At 44.2% G+C, this 18,560-nt stretch overlaps 1 protein-coding gene across 2 annotated transcripts in view; it reads left to right on the forward strand.

The window, feature by feature from the left end:
• The window catches only part of LOC147698087 (acetylserotonin O-methyltransferase-like), an 828,469-nt gene that overhangs the window by 792,606 nt on the left and 17,303 nt on the right, over positions 1-18,560 (forward strand). For both annotated transcript variants that reach the window (XM_086934762.1, XM_086934763.1), the window contains one exon: positions 5,498-5,620. In XM_086934762.1, coding sequence (XP_086790888.1) covers positions 5,498-5,620 — 123 coding nt within the window. The remainder of the gene's footprint in view (positions 1-5,497; positions 5,621-18,560) is intronic.

Here is an 18,560-nt window from a genome sequence, read left to right on the forward strand (position 1 = left end):
GTTCATCAATTCATTAGTTTAGAGCGAACAATGTAATCACAATGTCAATCAGGCAGCAATTGGAACACAAAATATGTATTTATAAACGTGCAAGTGCCTAGAAGGCACACCTAAAATGAGAAAGCTAACCATGCAAGAATTACAATTGCAAGATATATTAAATGCAATAAATTGGGTGAGGATGAAAAACTGAGAATAAGAGAAGAGCCCAAAAAAGATTTTTTTTTAATCTAGTTTGGGATCTACCACCTGAGAGTTGGCTTTGAAGACCCAAAGCAGGTATACGGCAGGCCGGGTTACCAGACTGTGCATGGCACTGCAGAAGAGTTCTGTGCTCAAACTGGGGTGGAGCTCTTATATACCTGTTCAATGTAGAACTGTTAAATCACCTTGACAAAGGTGCCTGACCGCAAGCCTACAGTTCTGCTTCTAAAACCCTGAGAACACAGAAGTGGTATCATAAGAACACAAAGGTGGTATCACAGTGGACCAGGTGTCCGATTGGGTGGTCGGGGAAGCTTGACCGCAAATTATAAACAAAGACTGTTATGCCAGAAACTGGTCCTAGGAAGCTTGAATCTGTTCCAGGGAAGGCATGGCTTGGCAGTTCCGGCTGGACTGTTCTCATGAGGCACAGGGTCAGACTGATTTGCATATGGCCATGTCTGAACTGGGGTGGCAGAGAGGGCTAAAGAACGGTGATGGATTAAACCCAGATCTGTTGACTGGGTGTGAGTGCTTCATTGGTTCAGATGCTCCGTCCATCACCACCCCCTTTTGTACCGCTTTGTTTGCCATAAGTTGGCAGGGTATGCCCAGACGTGAGTCCCTTGCTCACTTTGCCCCTGGATTCAAGCAAGCCTTATCTGAACTGGGCTGGCAGAGTGGGCTAAAGAACGGTGATGGATTAAACCCAGATCTGTTGACTGGGTTTGAGTGGTTGATTGGTTCAGATACTCCGTCCATCACCACCCCCTTTCGTACCGCTGTGTTCGCCGTAAGTTGACAGGGTATGCTCAGACGTGAGTACCTTGCTCACTTTGCCACTGGATTTAAGCAAGCCTGGCTGAAGACGGCTGTAATGCCAGAAACCGGTCCTAGGAAGCTTGAATCCGTTCCGGGGAAGGCATGGCTTGACAGTTCCGGTTGGACTGTTCCCATGAGGCACAGGGTCAGACTGATTTGCATATGGCCATGTCTGAACTGGGGTGGCAGAGTGGGCTAAAGAACGGTGTTGGATTAAACACAGATCTGTTGACTGGGTGTGAGTGCTTGATTGGTTCAGATGCTCCATCCATCACCACCCCCTTTTGTACCGCTTTGTTTGCCATAAGTTGGCAGGGTATGCTCAGACGTGAGTCCCTTACTCACTTTGCCACTGGATTCAAGCATGCCTGACTGAAGACGGCTGTAATGCCAGAAACCGTCCAAGGAAGCTTGAATCCGTTCCTGGGAAGGCATGGCTTGGCAGTTCGGGCTGGACTGTTCCCATGAGGCACAGGATCAGACTGATTTGCATAAGGCCATGTCTGAACTGGGGTGGCAGAGTGGGCTAAAGAACGGTGATGGATTAAACCCAGATCTGTTGACTGGGTGTGAGTGCTTGATTGGTTCAGATGTTCCGTCCATCACCACCACCTTTTGTACCACTTTGTTTGCCATAAGTTGGCAGGGTATGCTCAGATGTGAGTCCCTTGCTCACTTTGCCCCTGGATTCAAGAAAGCCTTATCTGAACTGGGCTGGCAGAGTGGGCTAAAGAACGGTGATGGATTAAACCCAGATCTGTTGACTGGGTTTGAGTGTTTGATTGGTTCAGATGCTCCGTCCATCACCACCCCCTTTCGTACCGCTGTGTTCGCCGTAAGTTGGCAGGGTATGCTCAGACGTGAGTCCCTTGCTCACTTTGCCACTGGATTTAAGCAAGCCTGGCTGAAGACGGCTGTAATGCCAGAAACCGGTCCTATGAAGCTTGAATCCGTTCCCGGGAAGGCATGGCTTGGCAGTTCCGGTTGGACTGTTCCCATGAGGCACAGGGTCAGACTGATTTGCATATGGCCATGTCTGAACTGGGGTGGCAGAGTGGGCTAAAGAACGGTGATGGATTAAACCCAGATCTGTTGACTGGGTGTGAGTGCTTGATTGGTTCAGATGCTCCGTCCATCACCACCCCCTTTTGTACTGCTTTGTTTGCCATAAGTTGGCAGGGTATGCTCAGACGTGAGTCTCTTGCTCACTTTGCCACTGGATTCAAGCATGCCTGGCTGAAGAAGGCTGTAATGCCAGAAACCATTCAAGGAAGCTTGAATCCGTTCCAGGGAAGGCATGGCTTGGCAGTTCAGGCTGGACTGTTCCCATGAGGCACAGGGTCAGACTGATTTGCATATGGCCATGTCTGAACTGGGGTGGCAGAGTGGGCTAAAGAACGGTGATGGATTAAACCCTGATCTGTTGACTGGGTGTAAGTGTTTGATTGGTTCAGATGCTCCGTCCATCACCACCCCCTTTTGTACTACTTTGTTCACCATAAGTTGGCAGGGTATGCTCAGACATGAGTCCCTTGCTCACTTTGCCACTGGATTCAAGCAAGCCTGGCCGAAGACGGCTGTATTGCCAGAAACCAGTCCTAGGAAGCTTGAATCCGTTCCAGGGAAGGCATGGCTTGGCAGTTCGGGCTGGACTGTTCCCATGAGGCACAGTGTCAGACTGATTTGCATATGGCCTTGTCTGAACTGGGGTGGCAGAGTGGGCTAAAGAACGGTGATGGATTAAACCCAGATTTGTTGACTGGGTGAGAGCGTTTAATTGGTTCAGATGCTCCGTCCATCACCAGCCCCTTTTGTACCGCTTTGTTCGCCATAAGTTGGCAGGGTATGCTCAGTCGTGAGTCCCTTGCTCACTATGCCACTGGATTCAAGCAAGCCTGGCTGAAGATGGCTGTAATGCCAGAAACCGGTCCTAGGAAGCTTGAATCCATTCCAGGGAAGGCATGGCGTGGCAGTTCCGGCTGGACTGTTCCCATGAGACACAGGGTCAGACTGAATTGCATATATCCATGTCTGAACTGTGGCGGCAGAGTGGGCTAAAGAATGGTGATGGATTAAACCCACATCTGTTGACTGGGTGTGAGTGTTTGATTGGTTCAGATGCTCCGTCCATCACCACCCCCTTTTGTACCGCTTTGTTTGCCATAAGTTGGAAGGGTATGCTCAGACGTGAGTCCCTTGCTCACTTTGCTACTGGATTCAAGCAAGCCTGGCTGAATACGGCTGAAATGACAGAAAACGGTCCTAGGAAGCTTGTTTCTGGTCCAAGGAAGGCATGGCTTGGCAGTTCGGGCTGGACTGTTCCCATGAGACACAGGGTCAGATTGATTTGCATATGGCCACATCTGAACTGGGGTGGCAGAGTAGGCTAAAGAATGGTGATGGATTAAACCCAGATCTGTTGACTGGGTGTGACTGTTTGATTGGTTCAGATCCATCACCACCCCCTTTTGTACCGCAGCAGTATGGCCAGCATATTCTGAGCCCCGGACTGCCATGGCTCCGCCAGGGAATGCGGTTCCCTGCCGGTTGCAGTGGTCAAATGACAGTCTGACCTCCAAACTTACACACAACAGGTGGACCGGTGGTGCAGCAGTGGCTGAAACTTCACCATTGCGGCACCATCGCACCCCCATGAGTCTGGCAGGCCGGTAGACACGCTTATTCAGAAAAGTGAAAGTAAGCAATTCAAAGTTAGAAATATTAACAACTTGACACTGATCAAGAATATGAAAGAAACTGAACAAAATCTGCTAGATAATAAGGATGTTAGTGCCTAAAGGATTTGGTCAAATGGTGTTTATTGGTATTTAAGACTAAGCACCCCAACATACAGATTTCATCATTTGAAATCCTGATGGCGCTTGACAGGTCAATGGACCGTTGCCACTGTGGTTCGAGTGAAGCTGGAACAAAAAAAGTTGTGCATATCCTTTAATGTTCAGTCGATGATGAGAGGTTGGATACATTTTCAGAATATTTATTTTATCATAAAGGATTAGTATGGTTTTTTCAAATTTATTCAGAGATGTCTGGTTCACAGTAATATAAATAAAAGTTGATTAGGGATGATCCTCTTCTCCAATGGAACCCACTCATCCGATGGTGTTGTCAATATCTATTGCTTTTTGTCCCCATTCCCAAGGTAAATATTCACTACAGCAAGTTAGTAAAACACGGTTTCGAATATTGCAACATGGAGGAAAGTTCTTATTGGAACCTCCTTACCTTAGCTAAAAGCTCTGTTCAAGGTCCATTGTGAATACAATGACTAGTTAAATGTGTGGAAACAAATCTTAATGATGTTCTAGTTAAGCATACATAAAATACACCTTAATTATAGTTCATTCTAAAAGTCGATTCATTATGTCTTACAGCAAGGCGTACTGTTTACGGGTGATCTAATATGGTGTGACGACTCCAAGGAAACAAAAGCTTGAAGTCAGCACATTCTCTATCAAGATGCTGGTGCTAGGCAAAATGTCAAAAATAAATGGCTACTTAGCTGTGAGCAAGAGTCTGAAAGATAAGTCTTTTGGGCCTAACTGAATGGGCACATTTAAGAATGATAGCCTAGTCCCCAAAATGTTTTTCTTCATTTTATTTTCATACATATTTAAAACAGCACATTTTTCCTACGTGTTTTTCTCTATGTGAAAACATTCTGTTACCAAACGTAAAATCCATTATAAAGTGATCCTTTTAAACGTTTGGGCAAGTACATGTTCAACATGTTACTTTCTATGTGAAAACATTTCTGCAGCAGTTTAAACACATTCTTAAAGTGCAATTCTACTGTAGTCTCTAAGTCGAAGTTTGCTTTTAAAACGTATTTTCTTCAAATGCCTGATTCACAAAGGTAAACTTACACAGTTGTGTAAATGTACTCTTTTTCAGTATTCACAACATTGCAAATTCATTGTAAGTTTATGACTGCAGAGATCCGTAGTCGGGTCGGACACCTTTGCACATAGAAAGATAGGACAGGCCTATCTTTTTACGTGCAGAGTGCTCCAGCCTGACTGCTGTGCCTTCACACTCGTAAACTTACTATTGAATTGCAGTATTGTGAATACTGAAAAGGAGTAAATTTCACAAACCTATAAAATTACCTTTATGAATCAGGCCCTAAGTGTGGATGTCTTTCGAAGTATGTGAAACCTCAGCACGTGGAGCTTGGACATTTTTTGAAAAGTTAGAGACTTTGGTATGCAGCAAGGAGGGTGGAGATCTAATACTTTTACATCATCACCCTCTATGCCTCTGGAACACTGAACGTATTTGGTTTTATGCTCAGGTTGATAATGAAGTCATTTTTAGAACTGTATAGTGATCACAAGATTTACATGTAATGTCATGCATCTATCTAAAAATAGGAGAAATTGATTTTTAAAGACGTGTTTCAGCAGGCACATCAATAAAAAATATGCTCCTGTCTACATTTCCATTTTAGGAGCCTTCTTAGCAGATCCAATTCCAGAAGCTGATTTATACATCCTTGCTCGGGTTCTCCATGACTGGAAGGATGATGAATGTCTACAAATATTATCAAAAGTTTACAATTCCTGCAAACCAGGTACTAATTATTTCCTTGTACTGCAATACAATTCAACCTATTGATCAACATAATCACTTCCTATGTGAACAAAGTGGACAGAAATAACATTGAAGTAGTTTACGAGGCCAGACAATTGAGTTCCCATGATGCTATAAAAAATAAACCGACTTCACCTTTTTTTGTCAAAGATAAATAATACTGAGTACGATGTGTTTTAAATCTGATCATATATGCTGTCTAAAGGAATGTCACATCAACTGATAGGAACCAATATAGCAACAGCCTGATAGGAGCTTGACTCGGAAAGTGAAGAAATGTGTCGGTGGAGGCAAAATGTTGTAGCCTAGTCTCAGAGCCAAGAAGATCTGCAGCAGGGCTCTTTTTCATTGTTAATTGTTTAAATATTATTTAATCAAGAGTGTCCCTTTTGACTTCCTGTCTTTCCCTGTAAGTTATACCCTGCTTCCTTCTTCCCCTTATAGATATAAATTATCATTTGAGCTCTGCCTTCCTCATGTCCCTACAACAAAACCAAAATATAGCAGAAGGCAGGCCAGGGGCATCAATGTCTCCATACTGTAATAATACTGAAACAAGCATTTGCAATGCAATCGGTCTCGCCATTAGGACCTCATAAGCATTTAGTGATGCAGCACATTATCGGACAAAACTTAAGCAGTATGGTTTAAAAAAACCACATACCCGCACAAAGAGCTGCGGTACATATATTATAATTCAAAATAAGGAAAATACCTCCTAAGGATCATATCAAACTTGTTCTATTCTATGCATTAACCAGTTATTGTAGTACCTCCAGGAATGGTGCACTTCCCTACCTGTGGAAATAAATGTTGTTCAAAGAATTACAAGAAAATTAAAGTGGCTCATCGATTCACTGGCAAAGTTGGTAAAGTCGCACTCTGGCACAGTCTGCAAAGGGGTGCTAATGTATTTTTATTGACCTCAGAAGGATGAAATGCTGAATGGACCTACCGAGATTCAAATCAATGACCTTGACATCATATACAAATTCCTGTAGGAGATGCATTAGCCCACTGAACCACCAGACTCGGCTGTAATAACGGTTCTCACTGAAAGATAAGTTACTTCCATCCTCAGATATATTATAATAAACCTTTGTTAACCTTGTTAGCTATTGGTCCATCTCCAACATCTTTTTCATGATGCAAGTCAATAAAGACCTGCAAGACAGCAAAGTTACTGGCTTAGAAAACACAACAGGGCCCCCCTGAAACTAGGATAATACCCTGCCAGGGAAATTACTTTCTGGGAAAAGTCACACACCGGGAATAGTGCTAAATATACATATAGTAGTGCTCATACCATATATATGATTTTTAAATACATGAAACAAAACTTCGTGTTTTATTAAGAAAATATATATTTTTTATTTCATGATTTCTGTTAAATTTTACATTATTTTGTATGATAGTTTTTTCTCATAACCTATGATCGGATGTATGGTTTTAAAATTGCGAGGGAGGCACAACAGAAAATTTGTGGAAGAAATGTATATTTTTCATATTTTTATTAATCAACTGGTGAAGTCATTAGGTGTCATTTCCTATATTAGAGATAACTTTAAGTATAAATAATCACCTGTAAGCCAGTAAGTCTGGCTAAGAAGGGAATTTGTTTCTTCATTGAAGGGGTGTGTGTGTGTGTGTGGGGGGGGGGGTGTGCGTGTGTGTGTGTGTATATCTATATCTCTATATTACCTACTGGCAGTCGCCAGTAGGTAGTTATAGTTAGTATCTAGTTTCCATAGGAAATACTCAACATTCTCTTGGGAATAACTTTGGCGCCGGTTGATGAATCTTCGCAAATTTCTCAAAGAAGATGGGCAGCTCCGCTCCTTCCCTGAAAGTTTTGGGGGATTCGTCAAGTGTGGGCTGAGAAAAAAAGGGGGTCCCAAAACGTGTTTTCCTTATGTTATTTTCCATAGGACGATTAGACACCGCTCTAGCCCGAACGGCTGAACGGAATTACAAGAAATTTGGCAAACTGGTAGAGTCTGATTCGCAGATCACGCTTTTGCTTAAATGGTGTAAATCCCTCCAAAAGTTCCTGAGAAAATTGAAAGGAAAAAAATATATATATCAATAAGTGTGCACCGTGCGTGCACCGTACGCGTACGGTACACGCACGGTACGCGTACCTTCCCGTGCACGAGCTGCATGCTGATTGGCTGCGACTGTCTGTCAACACTCCAAAACAGAAATTGTTGGCAGCCATCTTGTGCCTCGGTAGACTGAGGCACAGGAAAGCAGAAAAACAAATGTGTAGAACACAAAAAGGAGCAGGGTAGACACACCCTGACCCCCTAGGCCTCCCCAGGTGGTCCCACATGGACCCCCAAGGCCCCAATTTTTTTTTTTAAACCCGGTCTGTTTTTTTTTTAAATTACCCCCCGGGGGACCAAATCGCGGGGGCATAGTGATAAAGAAGAATGGGGGGTCCCCAATCCCCCACACTGCCCCGGGGACCGCCGCCCCCCGGGGCAAAGCAACGCAGCCCCCTGGTGTAAACTGGAGGCTCCTGGTGGGCTAGTTGGGCCCCAGGGACCCCCAGTATTCAAGGGGAATTAGTTCCCCCTCTGCAAACATGCCCGGGGGCTGTGTTGCAAAGAGGTGTAAAAAGGGGCATAGCCTCATTACACCTCTCTGCAATGCAGCCCCTTGGCGCATACTGGAGGTTCCAGGTGGGCTAGTTGGCCCCCAGGGACCCCCAGTATGCAAGGGGAATTAGTTCCCCCTCTGCAAACATGCCCGGGGGCTGCGTTGCAGAGAGGTGTAAAAAAGGGTGTGGCCTCATTACACCTCTCTGCAATGCAGCCCCCTGGCGCATACTGGAGGTTATAGGTGGGCTAGTTGGCCCCCAGGGACCCCCAGTATGCAAGGGGAATTAGTTTCCCCTCTGCAAAAATGCCAGGGGGCTGCGTTGCAGAGGTGTGAAAACATTTTTTTTTCAATTTATATTAAAAATATGTAATCTAATTTAAAAAATAAAATATCTAAAAATAAATTATTTAAAATAATGTAGTAAATCAGTATAAAAATTATAACAATTTATACATTTAAAAATGATCATTTACAAAACCATTGAAATTCACTGAAAAAACCATAGGTTTCAGCCACGTTACAGTTAGGAATTACCATTTAAAAAAACTTTGAAATTCACTGAAAAAAACATAGGTTTCAGCCACGTTATAGTTAGGAATTAGCATTTAAAATACCTTGCAAATTCCCTGGAAAAACCATAGGTTTCACACACGTTATAGTTAGGAATTAGCATTTTAAAACCTTTGAAATTCACTGAAAAAACCATAGGTTTGACACCAGTTATAGTTAGTTACTCATACAAAACCTTTGAAATTCCCCCATTATAGTTAGTTCAGCTAACTATAACTTGCATGCCCGCAATGCACTGCTGATGACGTCACATATTACATCACTCATGACATGGTCAGTGACATCACTCATGACATCACTGATGACATCTCAAATGACATCACTGATGACATCATCCTTGTGAAAGAGTGGCAGACCTCCTCTCACTCTAATATAACCTTTGATACACACATTCAAAAATAGAAACAAAAATGTTCAAGAAAATGGAGATACCAATACCAGTTACAACAACCTATTCCAACATCTACTTCCACATCCACTCATTCACCAACAGTTCTATATAAATGTAAATGTAAATGTAAATGTGTGTCTTGTAAAGTGCACTGCTACCCGGAAGCGTCCTGGCGCTATAGACGGCTGGGGAACCCGTCCTGGCTTTCCCTGTGAGATGTTCCCTCCTGGGTATCTCCAAGGTGAAACCAGGCATCCCCGGTGTTTGTGGGGGGCCGTTGTGGAGATGAGGCAAGCTAATGCCCAGAGTTGCCGAGTGTGATCCCTGGTTAGAGTAGGCACCGAGGCGAGAATTATCGAGTCCGCTGACCCTGGTTCACGACCCTGCCGCATCAGGAATTGAACCCTGGTCCCGGGTCGTCCTCTGCTTCTGGGTCTGCCACCTCTAACCAGTGAGCCACACCACTCCACTATATAGTCACTCATACATGTACTCAATCATCATATGCACTCATACACCTATACATCCTGTTACACACCGATACTCATCAATAGAGTTACTTACAAACATACTCACAGGTGCAAGTAAACTATCAAACATCCATTTACTTGCATATACAGCTATACACACAAACATACACATACTGACTCTCTTAAACGATCACTTATAGAGACACATACTTAGTTATACAGGAACTTTTCAAATCTCAAACTCTCATATATACTCACTTATATACACCAATACTCACATATAGTAGTTTAACACACATGTACTTAGTCATAAAGATAGTATTGAGACAGTCATTCACTCACTAACACACCTATACACACACTCATCCACTCATACAGTCCTGCACACATGCTGTCTTTAAAACACATATAAACAGTGAGTCACTCATTAATGCATCTATGTGCTAAGTAATATCCCCCACCAAACCATATAAACACTCAGACACTCATACTGATACTCAAAAACCCAACATATAACCTACATAGACACTCATGTAGTTACTCACCAACCCATGCAGCCACGTGTTCAAAAAATTGTGTGAGACTGATACAGATATTTACATCTTTAAACATTACTCACTAACCCATGTATTCACTAAGATACAATTAATCAGTCAGCTATACAATCAATTTTACAAAAAAGTCATCCATTTAGACACACTACTTACCCATGTATTCCTCCATCGACCTTTAGATATACATATATAAAAAACATACATTTTTCAGAAAGACACACATCCACTGAATGATGTCATAAGTGATGTCATTTGAGATGTCATCAGTGATGTCATGAGTGATGTCACTAACCATGTCATGAGTGATGTAATATGTGACGTTATCAGCAGTGCATTGCAGGGGCACGAGTTATAGTTAGCTAAACTAACTGTAACGGGGGAATTTCAAAGGTTTTGTATGAGTAAAATGACCAGCTAACTATAACTGGTGTGAAACCTATGTTTTTTTCAGTGAATTTCAAAGGTTTTTAAAATGCTAATTCCTAACTATAACGTGTGTGAAACCTATGGTTTTTCAGTGAATATATATATGTGTGTGTATGTGTATATATATGAATAAAAACTGGCCAATTGTTCTGATAGATAATATTTTAAATGAAAAATTACTTGTCAAGCCTGTAATAACATTCAGAAAATCTCAATCAATGGCAACTCAATTATCTGGAAAAAAGATTGAGGGAGCACCCGTAAAAACATGGTTAACTACTAAAAAAGGCTTCTTCAAATGCATCACATACCGTGCATGAAAATTTGGTGTCAATACAACAAAATATGATACTCCATTTAGAGATAAAGAGGTTGACATCAAGGGCAAGTATAACTGCCGTACGGATTTTGCAGTTTATGTTCTCACGTGCACCTGTGGGCTTAGGTATGTGGGAAGTACAAAGCTCTAGGTGCACTTGAGAATACTTCAACAAATTGGAGCAATTATGAACTGCGATCCTACTTATCCAGTCGCAAGACATTTTAAAGCTGTCCATAATAAGGATATTAACTGTCAATCCTATTATGTAATTGACTCTGTCCCCATGCCACGAAGAGGGGGTAACAGAGAGAAGGTATTGAGTTAATTAGAAACTAGATACATTATAAATTTGGATAGTAAATATCCAAATGGTCTCAATAATACGGAGGACTAGCACACTTACATTTGCATTTATTACTTTATTTGATCGTTTGTGAATTTTAAGAGATCTGACACTCAACTAATCCTTTCCCTCACCAATGACCCCAGCACCGCCAAAACTAACCTACACGAAGGAATGAAAGAAGTTGCCGAATGGATGAAACAAAGCCGTCTGAAACTGAACTCAGACAAAACAGAAGTCCTCATCTTAGGTACATCCCCCTCTGCATGGGACGACTCCTGGTGGCCGGAAGCCCTTGGAAAAGCACCCATCCCGACAGACCACGCACGGAACCTAGGCGTCATCCTGGATTCTTCACTCTCAATGAACAGACAAGTCAGCGCCGTATCCTCTTCCTGCTTCAACATTCTTCGCATGCTCAGAAAAACATTTCGCTGGATCCCCACCGAAACAAGGAAAACAGTCACCCATGCTCTGGTCACGAGCCGACTGGACTACGGAAACACCCTCTACGCAGGCACTACCGCTAAACTCCAGAAGAAACTCCAACGAATCCAAAACGCCTCAGCCAGGATCATACTAGACATTCCACGCAACGAACACATCTCTGGTCACCTTAAAGACCTCCACTGGCTACCCGTCAAGAAGAGGATCACTTTCCAACTGCTAACCCACGCACACAAATCACTCTACGACATCGGACCAGAATGCCTCAACTCTCGACTGTCCTTCTACACCCCCTCCCGCCAACTACGTTCTTCCAACCAAGCCCTCGCCACTGTACCTCGCATCAACAAGACCACCATGGGAGGCAGATCCTTCTCATACCTGGCTGCTAAAACATGGAACTCACTCCCCGCTTACCTTCGCCTTACCCAGAACCACCTAGCATTCAGAAAGCAACTTAAAACGTGGATTTTTGACAAGTAATTCCCCACCCCTTTCTAAGCGCCTTGAGACCCTCTGGGTATGTAGTGCGCTATATAAATTCTCTGACTTGACTGACTTGACTTGACTAGTTTTAGGAGAACCTTTCAGAAATGTTACCTTGTGTTCACCCACACAGGCTTGTAATGGGTGAGGCCTTCTAAACTATATATATATTTATGAAATATTACACATGGTATGGGACATTTATATTCTTCTATCCCACCAAATAGCTTTGGTTCCTAAATTAGGTTCATTGGTTATAACTATTTTTGATATTATCTTTGCACATATGATCACCAATTAGCACTTTTGTATTTTTCATGGAATCGTATCATTCGGGAGTAGATATAATACTGGCCATATTTGGGGGCTAGCCTTTGGTAAAATGCAATTGGAGTCTTGATAATACATTTTTTAGATTGTTTCGATGAATAATATAGGTAGCTACGTGTTTATTTATATTTTTTGCATATTTTGCACAAACGCTACTGCATTTAGGCAGCAATTTGCACTGTGATCTGTCAACATGATAAAAAGTTAAAGATTGCATATTTTGCACAACATAATTGGTTTGTTTTGGATGAAGTAATGTCCATCTAAATCTTTACTTATTTTACACAAACGCTTCTGCATTTATGCAGTAGTTTGCACTTTTGTTCGCTAATATGGTCCAAAAACCGGAAATAGAGCATGTTGCACAAAGCATTTATCAATATGTGTTTTTTAGAAATACGACTCTCTGTTTTAAAAAAAATATGTATTTATTTTTGTGTATTTTTTGCACATAAGAACTGCGAGGTTTGCACAAATAAACAGGCATTGAAGCTGCTATGTTCAAATAACATAACAATGTAAACAATCGAAATGTAAGATTGATTTTTGTCAAGAAATGTAATATACAAAGCGTGATAATAATAAGTTCCCTATAACACGATTTTGCACAGTAGTATTTTTTTCCTGTTTATGGTCACGTGGCATTTTAATTTAAAAAAACATGTATAAATAACCAATACCATACTGCAGGCTCACTATGTGAACAAGGGCACTTGTTGCCCGAAACGCGTCAAGCTGGATGTGAGAACGAAGGGATAATAAACCTTCCTGCTGAATCCATACTGCCTGGTGGTCCTTTGGTTTCTGTATTTGCCGTTTGGAGAGACAGGAAGTAACTGTATATATATATATATATATATATATATATATATATATATATATATATATATATATATATATATATATATATATTACCTACTGGCGGTCGCCAGTAGGTATATATAGTTAGGATTTTTTCTCTATGGAACTTTTGAAAATTCTATGTCTAATAACTTTGGCGTTTGTGGACCGAATCGGCTGAAATTTTCAGGAAAATGGCAGATTTTGTTTCTGAGCAGCCCCTAAAAATTTGGGGGGGGTTTCGTCAAGGGGGGGCGAGAAAAAAGGGGGTCCCAAAACGCGTTTTTCCCATTCATTTTTCCATTGGGCGTTTGGCCTCACTTTTAGCTCGAACGGCTGAATGGATTTGCACGAAACTTGGCAAAATTGTAGGGACTGTTAGCCCGATGTGCCTTTGCTGGGTCTCAATATATGTGCTCCAGTGGATTTTGAGAAATTAACGTTTTAAAAAACCGATATATCTGTGACAGCGTCCCGGGTAGTGCTCTGGTTCGCGAACTTTTCCCGTAACGGAGCTTTGCGAAGCGAAGCTGATTGGCTCTCCGGTGTCTGTCAACATTCTAAACAGTCCGGAGCGGCCGCCATCTTGTCTCTCGGTAGGATCGAGAGACAAGAAGAGGAGAAAAACGAAGGGGGAATTTAATGAAAGGGGGCAAGGTAGACCCTTCTTGACCCCCTAGGAATGATGTTGGGGTTATTAAAGGGTCCCGTGGGGCAAATAAAAAAAAATGGATTTTTTTGCGGTAGAAGCGCTTTCCGGTTCGCGAACCGGGTAGCGAATCGGGACGCGAAACGGGAATTTGCCATTTTGTGTTTCGTTTTAATTAAATTACAAGATGGAGGAAAAACAATGTGAGAAATGGGTATAAGGGGGTACGGGAGACGTATCCTGACCCCCTATGTTTTCTGAGGGTGGCTGAGGATGCTCATATATGTTGATACTTGTTTTCCAGCGGCTGCGCATGAGCGTTTTTTTTTTTTTTGCTGCGTGACATCTGTTAACGTTCGATTCGAAGGAAATCAGGAAGTGTTGACCGCCATTTTGACACTGCGAGTAAATATATTGTTAAAAATAATTTTTTCAATTAATCCGTATTGATAAACATTGTCTGCGCCATCTTGCTTATTTTCCAATGCCACACTTTTGTTGTGCACGGCAGCCATTTTAGATGCCTTGACCAGACCCACTCTATGCACGCCGCCGATCGTGACGTCTGTTAACGTTCGATTCGAAGGAAATCAGGAAGTGTTGACCGCCATTTTGACACTGCGAGTAAATATATTGTTAAAAATAATTGTTATAAATTAATTCGGATTGATAAACATTGTCTGCGCCATCTTGCTTTTTTCCAATGCCACACTTTTGTCGTGCACGGCAGCCATTTTAGATACCTTGACCAGACCCACTCTCTGCACGCCGCCGATCCTCAGCATGGCTCCCCACCCTCGCAAGCATCTCCCCCACGCACTGGTCACCCCCGCTCTCTGTCTTATGCATGGGCCATAAACCTCCCCCATCTGCGCTGTTCTTCCCTGAGAATCACACCCTGTGCCCGCCCGACACCACCCTTTCACCCTATTCACTACCGCACCCTCTGACATTCCTCTTCCTTTGTGTCTGATTGTCCAGGCCGGTCCCAGGCTATCACCTAGCCCTGCGGATGTAGTTTATGGCCTCAACTGTAAAGAATCACCCCTCTTCAAAGGAGTTACAGTAGATCAAGGCCCCCACCCGATGAGATCCGTCACACCACACTCGTTCCTACTATCTGATAACCATCCTGTATTATGATTGGGGAGGGGATTCTCACTGTGAGGGTGTGTGGGACCGAGCCTGAAGCGGAAGATTCCAGGGATGCCTTTTTGTACATCAAAGTCTTCACAATTATGTGTCACATTAAAAATATATAGCACTCCAACAAAGTAGTAGGATTATAACACTTTAATAACTTATAAATATATACATCGCAACAAAAACAGTAAACAACTTAAACATTTTTTTATTAAAACAGAAGCAACAATGGTCAGTAGTGGTCTGTTGTGCGAATCGTCCCAAGGCAGCACAACGTGCTGAGTTCTGGACGGCACCAAGGTGATGTCACCTGGGTGCCGCACTGGTTTTGGTATCCTACAATGCTGCTCCGAAAAACGGCGTGGGGTGCCCCGGGGGGGGTGAGGGGGGGGGGAGGCTGTGTGAACGGGCCTCCCCAGGTGGAGGCTCGTCTGTTGAAGTGGGATGCCCCTTTAGCATTTCACTTTCCGCCCACTTTTGCTGCACTGTGCCTCGTCAGTAGCGGTCTGTTGTGCGAATAGTCCCAAGGCAGCAGAACGCGCTGAGATCTGGACAGCACCCAGGTGATGTCCAGTAAGTTGCCGCACTGGTTTTGGTATCCTACAATGCTGCTCCGAAAAATGTTGTGGGGCGCCCCGGGGGGGGGGGCGGGGGGGGGAGGCGGCTGTAGTGGGGCACCCCTTTACTGTTTCAGTTGCCATTCCGCCCGCTTTTGCTACACTGTGCCTCATCCGCCATTTAGCTGTTTACCGCCCGCTCTTGCGGCTACAGTGTCTCGCTCACCATGTAGTTGAGTTGTGCCCACTCTTGCGGTGCAGCGATAGGCGGCTGCCACTGTACTCTTATAATGGCGGCCGGCTCTTCGGATTTGGGCCTGGTCCACTAAAATGGCCCTGGGACACCTTGGAACTCGGACGCTTGTCTGCTAGGGCTTGGGCTCCATTCTCGAAAGCGTCCCCTCAGCCTTGAAGATTCTACAAAAGTCTTGGGGGCCCCCGACTCCCGCAGGCTTCCGGTGGGGAGCAGCTGCCATGATTGCTTGCGGAATGGCCACGATGGAGCTACGAGATGGTAGTGCTCTCATGCTGACGCCAGCTACAGTCTGAAACATCCAGAAACACTGTAGACTATCAATCCGGTGGAGCCCAAACGTGACCCGGTAGGGAAGAACTTGCCCTCCCCTTTTTTGAGTAAGGGTTCTTGTTGCCTGCCCCCTCTGTTGTCATCTAACGGAACCTTTTTTGATTGCCGAGTGAGAAAAAAAAAGGTGGGTTTTCATCGTTTGGGAAAAAAAAATGTTTTAATCCAATGAAAAGTGTTATTTTTAGGTCATATGATCAAGCCTTCCATCATTAGGAAACCAAAAGTAAAATGAACCAATGAAAAGTTTTATAAACAAGTCACATAACCTGTTATGCGGCTTTGGGTTATAAAAAGTGTACAAAACCCGTTGGCCCATGAGGTGGCGTCAGTAGCGGACCGATGTGCGAATAGGCCGAAAGCAGCACAACGCGCCGAGATCCGGATGGCACCGAGGTGGTGTCCAGCAAGTTGCACTGGTGTGGCCCTCCTACAATGCTGCGCCGAAAGACGGCGTGGGGTGCCCGGGGGGAGGCGGCGCGAACGGCCTTCTTCCGCCTCCCCAGGTGGAGGCACCTCATCTGCAGTGCAGCGCCCCTTAGCGTTTCACACGCCGTCCAGCCGAGTTGCGCCTGCACTTGCTGCTACAGTAGGCCGAAGGCAGCACAACGCGCCGAGATCCGGATGGCACCGAGGTGGTGTTCAGCAAGTTGCCGCACTGGTGTGGCCATCCTACAATGCTGCGCCGAAAGACGGCGTGTCCAGCTGAGTTTCTCCCGCTCTTGCGGTACAGTGACTCGAACGCGCCAAGATCCAGATGGCACCGAGGTGGTGTCCAGCAAGTTGCCGCACTGGTATGGCCATCCTACAATGCTGCACCGAAAGACGGCGTATCCAGCTGAGTTGCGGTTACTCTTGCTGCTACAGTACGCCGATGGCAGAACAAGGCGACGAGATCCAGATGGCACCGAGGTGGTGTCCAGCAAGTTGCCGCACTGGTGTGGCCATCCTACAATGCTGCGCCGAAAGACGGCATGTCCAGCTGAGTTGCGGTCACTCTTGCTGCTACAGTACGCCGAAGGCAGCACAACGCGACGAGATCCGGATGGCACCGAAAGACGGCGTGGGGTGCCCAGGGGGGGGGGAACCAGCGCAAACCGGCCTCTCCCTCTTCCCCAGGTGGAGGCACCTCATCTGCAGTGGGGTGCCTCTTAGCGTTTCACTCGCCTTTCAGCTGAGTTCCGCCCGCTTTTGCGGTACAGTGACTCACCCGCCATCTAGCTGAATTGCGGATATTCTTGTGGTGCAGCTATAGTCGGCTGCAACAAGACTCTCAAAATGGCGGCCAGCTCTTTGGATTTGGGCCTGGTCCACTAAAATCGCTTTGGGACACCTTGGAACTCGAACGCTTGCCTGCTAGGGCATGGGCCACATTCACGAAAGCGTCCCCTCTTTTGACTGATTGTTCTTGTTGCCTATTTCTTCTGTTGTCATTTAACGGAACATTTTTGGACTGCCGAAAATGGTTCTGGTCCGACCGCTGGTTGGTGGAGACATTTTGACTATATCCTGGACCTGCCCGGCCTCGCCCAAAATGGCGCCGGTATAAATGGGACTCGTAACTCCTTGTTGTGTACGTGTTGCCCAACCTTGATATCACGAGACACGTATGCAGTTTTGAAGCACATGGCGGGCAGGGGCGAGAATTGATGGAACATTTTGACATCCCTATTGATATTAAGTTCTGATGTGTTATTGATTACTATACTATTGAAAGTTCGAATTAACGTCACCCATGGTACTTGCCCGCAAATGTATATCTAGATAATTTTATTGTAACTGGCCCTGTTGTACTTTAGTTATAAAATGTACGTCCACCGATTCCGTAAATGTTAGACACCTTAGTTCTTGCAATCTAATGGGTCGCCTGTTACGTTCTTCTACAGGGTAAATGTCCCCTCATTATATACGATTCCAGTTTGCTCCGTGGCCGGCCCACGTGGTTATAGGCCCGTATTTGTATACTGACATTTTCACAATAAAGGTTTTTTTTAAAAAACATGGTAGTAGTACCTACATTGGTAAAGTTTTAAATAATAGCCACTGTTTTCGAATCAGTAAAAGGCAAGTGAAATAAAGCAGTCCAATTACATGACTGTTAAAAGGTATAATACGCAGGAACGCAGTAAAGAAAAATGGTCAAGGGCTGTTGTGTTTTCTACTCCTGCAACATAAAGTGATCGATAAGAATCTGATATTCATGCC

This window comes from Lissotriton vulgaris, chromosome 8 (genome assembly GCF_964263255.1).
Source record: "Lissotriton vulgaris chromosome 8, aLisVul1.2, whole genome shotgun sequence".
NCBI lineage: Eukaryota > Metazoa > Chordata > Amphibia > Caudata > Salamandridae > Lissotriton > Lissotriton vulgaris.